At 50.9% G+C, this 10000-nt stretch overlaps 1 protein-coding gene across 1 annotated transcript in view; it reads left to right on the top strand.

Moving 5' to 3' along the window:
* The window catches only part of LOC121306124 (glutamate receptor ionotropic, NMDA 2B-like), a 33737-nt gene that overhangs the window by 9380 nt on the left and 14357 nt on the right, over nt 1-10000 (top strand). The window contains 3 exon segments of the mRNA XM_041237840.1: nt 1137-1769; nt 6891-7034; nt 8776-9230. Of these exon segments, the coding sequence (XP_041093774.1) occupies nt 1155-1769; nt 6891-7034; nt 8776-9230 (1214 nt within the window). The 5' untranslated portion in view covers nt 1137-1154.

Genomic DNA, 10000 nt, shown 5'->3' with positions numbered 1-10000 from the left:
GTCAGCGCTCCTTTAAAGGGAGGGGCCAGTGATCCTGTTAATAAAGCTAATAAGAGGTGAGAGAATGGATTTTAAAGATGGCTAGCATTCCTGTAACAGTCTCTGTCTCTTTGCCGGTGTGTGTGTGTGTGTGTATGTGGGTGTGTGGGTGTGTATGTGGGTGTGTGGGTGTGTGGGTGTGTGTGTGGGTGTGTGGGTGTGTGTATGTGGGTGTGTGGGTGTGTGTGTGTGCGTGTGTGTGTGCGTGCGAGTGGGTGTGGGTGTTCTGCTCTTAAGGGAGTTCTGACTCTCTATATGCAAGTTGATCTGCCTTTTAATAAAATATTAATATTGCTTTTATAGTTAAACTGCACTGTGAATATGCAGGCAGCCCCCCTGAGTTTCAATAGCCATAGTTTAATATATTATACAGCAACGCCAAACACGATTCAGGCAGTGTAGTAAAGCACAGAGAGGTCTGGTAAAGCACAGGGAAGCATTGTAAAGCACAGAGAGGTCTGGTAAAGCATAGGGAAGCATTGTAAAGCACAGAGGGGTCTGGTAAAGCACATGGAAGCATTGTAAAGCACAGAGAGGTCTGGTAAAGCACAGGGAAGCATTGTAAAGCACAGAGAGGTCTGGTAAAGCACAGGGAAGCATTGTAAAGCACAGAGAGGTCTGGTAAAGCATAGGGAAGCATTGTAAAGCACAGAGAGGTCTGGTAAAGCACAGGGAAGCATTGTAAAGCACAGAGAGGTCTGGTAAAGCATAGGGAAGCATTGTAAAGCACAGAGAGGTCTGGTAAAGCATAGGGAAGCATTGTAAAGCACAGAGAGGTCTGGTAAAGCACAGGGAAGCATTGTAAAGCACAGAGAGGTCTGGTAAAGCACATGGAAGCATTGTAAAGCACAGAGAGGTCTGGTAAAGCAGAGGGAAGCATTGTAAAGCACAGAGAGATCTGGTAAAGCATATTAAAAAAACTGACCATGAGAATGAATGTATAATGTAACTGTGGGATTGCATGGGGGGGATAGACTATCGAAAAAGCATCAAAATTAATTCTCTCTCTTCCCTCTCTCCTGCTCCATCTCTCCATCCCTCCCTCCCTCCCCCCCTCTCTTCCCTTCACCCTCTTTCTTTTCCTCTCTCTTTCCCAGGGATTCAAAATCTACGCCATGCCTCCCCTCTTTCTGTCGACTACACCACCCTTCAGCAATTCCCCGCCCTCCTCCTCCTCCTCCCTTCCTTCTCGCTCCTCCTCCTCGCTCTCTGGCACTACAAGAACCAAAGCGGTCTCCCTATCCCCTCGCGGACGCCCCTCTCGCCTTCTCCCAGCCCCCGAGACCCCCAGGACCCCCAGCGCTCCGCCCAGGAGAACCTCTTTCCTCCTCCTCTTGGCCTGCGCCTCGCTCCTGCTACCCGGCCCGCTCGGATCAGCCCGGGCGGCAATGCCCCCGTCCGGAGTGAAGTCTCCTTCCAGGCTGGCCATCGCTGTGATCCTCGTGGGCACCTCTAAAGAGGTGGCCCTGCGGGCGCCCCACGAAAAAGACGATTTTCAGCACATGGCCGTGACCCCCCGGGTGGAGCTTGTTACCATGAACGAGACGGACCCCAAGAGCATCATCACCAGGATTTGCGACCTCATGTCCGACAAGAAGATCCAGGGGGTGGTGTTTGGGGATGACACAGACCAGGAGGCCATCGCCCAAATCCTGGACTTCATCTCCGCCCAGACCCACATGCCTATACTAGGAATACAGGGAGGGTCGTCTATGATCATGGCAGCCAAGGTGAGGCAGGGCTGGGAGTGAAGCAGTGTGGCTCTAGTGGAGCTGAGGAGGGACTGGGAGGGAAGCAGTGTGGGGGGTGTGGCACTAGTGCTTACCTCTCTCTCTCTCCTCTGTGTCTCTGTAATTAATGACTGTACCATGATTTCTAATCTGCATGGCATGTGCCATAATCAAATTAAATCATTTTCTTGTTCAGTGCTAACTCTGATAAACGGAGCCTGAGAGAGAGAGAGAAAAGCTTTGATCAGCCCCAGTGTGTATAGGTCTCAAGCTCGGACAGTCTCCACTCCACAAGTGACAGGTCAGAGAGGTTTTGTCATGAGTGGGTGAAAAATCCAGCTGGCATCTCGCACACAGCACCCTGGACTTGAACAAGGTAGAATATAGAGTTCAACCAATTAAAATCTACCATGTCAGCAATCAACATCAAACGATACCACTGTTCTCCAATAGGGGGCAGTGGGTGGGCTGAGAGGGGAGAGAGAACAGAAATAAGATTTCCATTGGTGGTAGCTGTGGGATATTTAAACAGAGAGATCAGGGCTGGGAATCAGACTCCTATTGCACAGCAGTGTGATCCAGTCCAGGTTTCACTGCTACCAGCTTGATCAGCCCCCAGTGTGTCTAGCTAACAAGCTCAGGTGTGTCTTATTATTAAACTCCTAGTGAAAGCAGGACTGGATCACACTGCTGTGCAGCGGGAGTCTTATTGCATCTCAGTTCTTCTTGTTTTGAAGCTGTGCCCCCCCTTCCTGCCCCCCCACTCGCTCTTTCTTGTCAAAACAGAACACCCACAGGCTAGTTCATTGGTTGTCAAGGACACCAGGCTGGTTTCCATAGCAACAGGAGGTCTCTGAAGTCCTATAGCAACCTGCCAGTCACAGCTCAGAGATTAGAGAGTAAATAGTCTATCTTCTCTCTCCTCTCTCCTCCTCCTGTCTCCTCTCCTGTCTCCCGTCCCCTCTCCTCTCTCTCTCCTTTCTCCCCATTCATCACTCCTCTCTCCTCTCCCCTCACTCCTCTCTCTCCTCTCTCCCCCTTCTCCTGTCCCCTCTCCTCTCTCTCCCTCTTCCCCCTCTCTTCCTCTCTCTCTCCTCTCTTCCCCTCGCTCCTCTCCCCTCTCTTTCTCCACCCTCCCTTCCCTTGATCAGATTCACAGAGACAGGCCTCGTCTCCAAGGCAACCAGTAGTGCGCTGTGCGTTGCCGTGGCAACCCTGTACCCCCCCCCCCCCACTCACACACACTGTCTGACTGCTGTGAACTTCCTGACAGCTCCTTTTTCCCTGAAGGAACGATTCAGATCTCTTAAAAATCTGTTCTCTTACCTCTTAGTAGCTTAACTAACACAACTATTGCCCCCTCAGTGTAATACAGAGCCATTGCAGTGCCGCTGTCTGCCTGTCTCTCATTGAAGATCATTGAGGGTATAGTGAGCACACTGTGGTCCCATTCTACCAGCCTCACCCCATTGCAGCTGCCCTATACTTGTGCTACCATTGTAGTGTAATACAGAGCCATTGCAGTGCCGCTGTCTGCCTGTCTCTCATTGAAGATCATTGAGGGTATAGTGAGCACACTGGGGTCCCATTCTACCAGCCTCACCCCATTGCAGCTGCCCTATACTTGTGCTACCATTGTAGTGTAATACAGAGCCATTGCAGTGCCGCTGTCTGTCTGTCTCTCATTGAAGATCATTGAGGGTATAGTGAGCACACTGGGGTCCCATTCTACCAGCCTCACCCCATTGCAGCTGCCCTATACTTGTGCTACCATTGTAGTGTAATACAGAGCCATTGCAGTGCCGCTGTCTGCCTGTCTCTCATTGAAGATCATTGAGGGTATAGTGAGCACACTGGGGTCCCATTCTACCAGCCTCACCCCATTGCAGCTGCCCTATACTTGTGCTACCATTGTAGTGTAATACAGAGCCATTGCAGTGCCGCTGTCTGCCTGTCTCTCATTGAAGATCATTGAGGGTATAGTGAGCACACTGGGGTCCCATTCTACCAGCCTCACCCCATTGCAGCTGCCCTATACTTGTGCTACCATTGTAGTGTAATACAGAGCCATTGCAGTGCCGCTGTCTGCCTGTCTCTCATTGAAGATCATTGAGGGTATAGTGAGCACACTGGGGTCCCATTCTACCAGCCTCCATTGCAGCTGCTGCTACCATTGTAGTGTAATACAGAGCCATTGCAGTGCCGCTGTCTGCCTGTCTCTCATTGAAGATCATTGAGGGTATAGTGAGCACACTGTGGTCCCATTCTACCAACTAGAGGGGAGAGTGGAGAGGGGAGAGGGAGAGGAGAGAGGGGGGAGAGGGAGGGAGGGAGGGAGGGAGGGAGGGAGGGAAGTTGTTCATTTATTTTTAGTAAGTGGGATGGTTATCTGCTTTGTAATTATAGATGTTGCTTTAAATAAAAAGAGAGGAGAGAAGAGAGGTGGGAGAGGAGAGGGGGGAGAGGGGGAGAGGGGAGAAGGGAGGTGAGAGGCAAGAAGGGTGAGGGGAGAAAGGTGGTGGGAGAGGGGAGAGATGGGGAAGGGGAGAGAGGGGTGAAGGGAGGCGAGGAGACGGGAGAAGGGAGAGGTGAGAGGAGGGGAATGAGAGTGGGAATGGGAGGTAGGAGAGAGAGAGGGAATGAGAGAGCGTAGAAGAGCGAGAGAGGAGGATGGAGAGAAAGAATATTAATTTCTCTTCTCTCTTTGGGATCTCTCTCCATCTCCTACCAAGGGAACGGCAAATTCAATTAGAAATCTCTTCAGTTGTAATTAGAATTTAAGAACAAGGACTGAGAGAGACAGACATCTCATTTAACTGAGATTCACTTACCCTACATCAACTGGGAACCAGTATAACACAGAACGCATTACACCAAACCAGTACAACACAGAACCCATAACTGGAAATCTACACCACACAGCATGGCTGTATCGTAAACCCATAGCTGGGGCGAAAAGTTTATCATCGCCTAGGATTGAGGGACCATTTAAAATGAAACCATACGATCAGAATTGAGATCTCTTTATGGAATTCAATATGTTAACAAGGGAACATTATTCAGCAGCTTTCACTGGACTCTATGAAGCTGAATCAGTTCATTCTATATAGAGGGGGAATTCAATATGTTAACAAGGGAACATTATTCAGCAGCTTTCACTGGACTCTATGAAGCTGAATCAGTTCATTCTATATAGAGGGGGTGCAATTCAATATGTTAACAAGGGAACATTATTCAGCAGCTTTCACTGGACTCTATGAAGCTGAATCAGTTCATTCTATATAGAGGGGGTGCAATTCAATATGTTAACAAGGGAACATTATTCAGCAGCTTTCACTGGACTCTATGAAGCTGAATCAGTTCATTCTATATAGAGGGGGTGCAATTCAATATGTTAACAAGGGAACATTATTCAGCAGCTTTCACTGGACTCTATGAAGCTGAATCAGTTCATTCTATATAGAGGGGGTGCAATTCAATATGTTAACAAGGGAACATTATTCAGCAGCTTTCACTGGACTCTATGAAGCTGAATCAGTTCATTCTATATAGAGGGGGTGCAATTCAATATGTTAACAAGGGAACATTATTCAGCAGCTTTCACTGGACTCTATGAAGCTGAATCAGTTCATTCTATATAGAGGGTGATGCTGCTAAACTCTTGCCCGCAGCTGTACATGATGTACGGTAACAGAGGTCTGTATCACTTGTGATACGAGACCCACAGCGTAAAGAACTACAGCTCCCAGCATGCCTCACCATGGCCGCGGGTGCAGAGGCATGCTGGGAGCTGTGGTCCTAGCCTGCACAATCGAGTTCATTCTATATAGAGGGTGATGCTGCAGGACTTTTGGCCAGAGCTGTAGATAACATATAATACATCACTATCAACCCACTTCAGTACTAAGAATAGAAACACTGAAATAAACGTCATTAATTCAATGACTCATCTTTCCACTAGAAGTCTCTCAGTGTCTTCAGTGCAAATTCAATGGCAAACGTTTCCACTAGAAGTCTCTCTCAGTGTCTTCAGTGTGAATTCAATGGCAAACGTTTCCACTAGAGAAGTCTCTCAGTGTCTTCAGTGTGAATTCAATGGCAAACGTTTCCACTAGAAGTCTCTCTCAGTGTCTTCAGTGTGAATTCAATGGCAAACGTTTCCACTAGAAGTCTCTCTCAGTGTCTTCAGTGTGAATTCAATGGCAAACGTTTCCACTAGAAGAGTCTCTCAGTGTCTTCAGTGTGAATTCAATGGCAAACGTTTCCACTAGAAGAGTCTCTCAGTGTCTTCAGTGTGAATTCAATGGCAAACGTTTCCACTAGAAGTCTTTGTATTACTAATGTCTGTTTTGTCCATAATATTGATTATGAATTTGTCTTGACTCTCTCTCTCCTCTCCCCTCTCCTCTCTCCCCCTCCCCTCTCCTCTCTCCTCTCTCTCCTCTCTCCTCTCTCTCTCCTCTTCTCTCCTCTCTCTCTCCTCTCTCTCTCTCTCCTCTCTCCTCTCCCTCACCTCTCCTCTCCACTCCTCTCTCTCTCCTCTTCCTCTCTCTCTCTCTCTCCCCTCTTTCCTCTCTCCTCTCTCCTCTCTCCTCTTTCCAATCTCTCTCCTCTCTCTCTCCTCTCCCCTCTCCTCTCCTCTCCTCTCCTCTCTCTCTCCTCTCTCCTCTCTCCTCTCTCCCTCTCCTCCTCTCTTCTCTCTCCTCTCCCCTCTCCTCTCTCCAATCCCCTCCCCTCTCCTCTCTCCTCTCTCTTCTCTCTCTCTCCTCTCTCCTCTCCTCCTCTCTCTCCCTCTCCTCTCTCTCTCTTCTCTCTCTTCTCTCTCTCTCTCTCTCTCTCTCTCTCTCTCTCTCTCTCTCCTCTCTCCTCTCTCCTCTCTCCTCTCTCCTCTCCTCTCTCTCCTCTCCTCTCTCCTCTCTCTCCTCTCTCCTCTCTCTCCTCTCTCCTCTCCCTCTCCTCTCTCTCTCTTCTCTCTCCTCTCTCCTCTCTCCTCTCTCCTCTCCTCTCTCCTCTCTCTCTCCTCTCCTCTCTCCTCTCTCCTCTCCTCTCTCCTCTCTCTTCTCTCTCTCTCTCCTCTCTCCTCTCCTCTCTCCTCTCTCTCTCCTCTCTCCTCTCTTCCAGGATGACAATTCAATGTTTTTCCAGTTTGGACCCTCTATTGAACAGCAAGCCTCTGTGATGCTCAATATAATGGAGGAGTATGATTGGTACATCTTCTCAATCGTGACAACCTACTTTCCTGGCTACCAGGACTTCGTGAACAAGGTAAAAAAAAAAGTATCACTAGGATTGGGGGTTGGGGTTAGAGTTAGAGTTAGGGTTGGGGTTAGGGTTAGGGTTGGGGTTGGGGTTGGAGTTAGAGTTAGGGTTGGGGTTTGATGTATAGTTAGGATTGGGGTTGGGGTTGGGTTGGGGTTTGGGTTGGGGTTTGGGGTTGGGTTATAGTTAGGATTGGGGTTAGGGTTAGAGTTAGGGTTAGGGTTGGGGTTAGAGTTAGGGTTAGGGTTGGGGTTAGGGTTAGGGTTAGGGTTGGGGTTAGGGTTTGGGTTGGGGTTAGGGTTAGGGTTAGGGTTAGGGTTGGGGTTTGGGGTTAGGGTTGGGGTTAGTGTTTGGGGTTAGGGTTGGGGTTGGGGTTAGGGTTGGGGTTGGGGTTGGGGTTTTGGGTTAGGGTTGGGGTTTGGGTTTGGGGTTGGGGTTAGTGTTGGGGTTAGGGTTGGGGTTAGGGTTGGGGTTGGGGTTGGGGTTGGGTTGGGTTTGGGTTGGGTTTAGGGTTGGGGTTGGGGTTTGATGTTAGGGTTAGGGTTGGGGTTGGGGTTGGGGTTGGGGTTGGGGTTGGGGTTTGGGTTTGGGTTAGGGTTGGGGTTGGGGTTAGGGTTGGGGTTGGGGTTGGGGTTGGGTTTGGATGTAAGTTAGGATTGGGGTTCAGGGTTTGGGTTAGTGGGGGGTTAGTGTTGGGGTTGGGGTTGGTGTCAAACCCCACCCCACCCCAAAACATATAGAGTTAGTTAGGTTGGGGTGGGGTTAGACGGTTACCCCTGGGTTGGGGTTGGGGTTGGGGTTGGGGTTGGGGTTGGGGTTAGGGTTGGGGTTGGGGTTTGGGGTTGGGTTGGGGTTGGGGTTTGGGTTTGGGTTGGGGTTAGGGTTAGGGTTGGGGTTAGGGTTAGGGTTTGGTTTGGGGTTGGGGTTGGGGTTGTAGTTAGGGTTGGGGTTGGGGTTAGGGTTGGGGTTAGGGTTAGGGTTAGGGTTAGGGTTAGGGTTAGGGTTAGGGTTAGGGTTAGCCAATCACACCCCAATCTCAACCCAGAGTTTGTTGGGGTACTACATATCAATCCCTTTGGTGTTGGGGTTCACAACCCATCCCAATCACACCCCCACTGTTTGGGTTGTGGTTTGGGTTTGGGGGTTTGGGGTTGGGGGTGTTGGGTTTGGGTTGGGGTTGGGGTTAGGGTTAGGGTTAGGGTTTGGGTTTGGGTTTGGGGTTAGGGTTGGGGTTGGGGTTTGGGGTGGGGTTTGGGGTTGGGGTTTGGGTTGGGGTTTGATGTATAGTTAGGGTTGGGGTTGGGGTTAGTGTTGGGTTAGGGTTAGTGTTGGGGTTGGGGTTTGATGTAGTTAGGGTTGGGGTTGGGGTTAGGGTTTGGGGTTGGGGTTAGGGTTAGGGTTAGGGTTGGGGTTGGGGTTTGATGTATAGTTAGGGTTGGGGTTAGTGTTAGAGTTAGGGTTAGGGTTGGGGTTGGGGTTGGGTTGGGGTTTGGGTTGGGGTTTGATGTATGGTTAGGATTGGGGTTAGTGTTGGGGTTAGTGTTGGGGTTAGGGTTGGGGTTAGGGTTGGGGTTAGAGTTAGGGTTGGGGGTTGGGGTTTGATGTATAGTTAGGATTGGGGTTAGAGTTAGGGCTGGGGGTTGTGGTCGGGGTTAGAGTTAGTGTTGGGGTCGGGGTTAGATTTAGTGTTAGGGTTTTCAAAAAATCTGTTCCTCCAATTATACGATGGGGCGCTCCCCTCCCCCAGATCCGCAGCACCATTGACAACAGCTTCGTGGGCTGGGAGCTGGAGGAGGTCCTCCTGCTGGACATGTCACTGGACGACGGCGACTCTAAGATTCAGAACCAGCTGAAGAAGCTCCAGAGCCCCGTGATCCTGCTCTACTGCACCAAGGAGGAGGCCACCCGCATCTTCGACGTGGCCCGCTCCGTGGGGCTCACCGGGTACGGCTACACGTGGATCGTGCCCAGCCTGGTGGCGGGGGACCCTGGTTCCGTCCCGCCCGAGTTCCCCCGGGCCCTCATCTCGCTGTCCTACGACGAGTGGGACTACGACCTGCCCACGCGGGTCCGGGACGGCGTGGCGGTCATCGCCATGGCGGCGTCCACCATGCTGCTGGACCACGGCTTCGTCCCAGAGCCTCGGAGCTCCTGCTACAGCGTGCAGGACAAGAGACATTACCAGAGCAACCTGCTGAGCAGGTGAGGGGAGCAGCTCTCTCTCTGTGGGGCTCTCCCGAACCCCTGCTCTCTCTGTCTGTCTGTCTATCTGTGTCTCTCTCTATCTGTGGGGCTCTCCCGAACCCCCGCTCTCTCTGTCTGTCTGTCTCTATCTGTGGGGTCTCCCGACCCCCCGAGAGAGACCCCAGATGAAGCCGAGGATAGACACCAAGAGCCTCTGGAGGTCTTGGGGAGAGATCTATCTGTGTCTCTCTCTCTGTGGGGCTCTCCCGAACCCCTGCTCTCTCTGTCTGTCTGTCTATCTGTGTCTCTCTCTATCTGTGGGGCTCTCCCGAACCCCCGCTCTCTCTGTCTGTCTGTCTATCTGTGTCTCTCTCTCTCTCTGTGTGGCTCTCCCGAACCCCCGCTCTCTCTATCTGTCTGTCTATCTGTGTCTCTCTCTCTCTGTGACTCTCCCGAACCCCCGCTCTCTCTGTCTGTCTGTCTGTCTGTGTCTCTCTGATATTTGGGCTTGTGGGCGAAGAGAGATAGACAGACAGATAGCCCTTGGGGCGAGATAGACTCAGAGACCCGAGACACTTTAGCTTGGGGGCGTTACAGAGCAGAGATATACACCAGCAGCGACACAGGAGAGGGCCGCTACGATACTAGAAGAGCACAGGTCTTTCTCTCTAGTCTGATCTGAGATCAACGAGATATCAACTACAGAAACCTGAGAGAGACAGACCTATCAATGGGTGCGGTATATATAGCTCAGAGAGAGAGACAGAGAGATATAGAGATAGAGGAGA

Source organism: Polyodon spathula, chromosome 46 (genome assembly GCF_017654505.1).
Source record: "Polyodon spathula isolate WHYD16114869_AA chromosome 46, ASM1765450v1, whole genome shotgun sequence".
NCBI lineage: Eukaryota > Metazoa > Chordata > Actinopteri > Acipenseriformes > Polyodontidae > Polyodon > Polyodon spathula.
The sequence above is the reverse complement of the archived record's forward strand: the minus strand, read 5'-3'. Positions and strand labels throughout refer to the sequence as shown.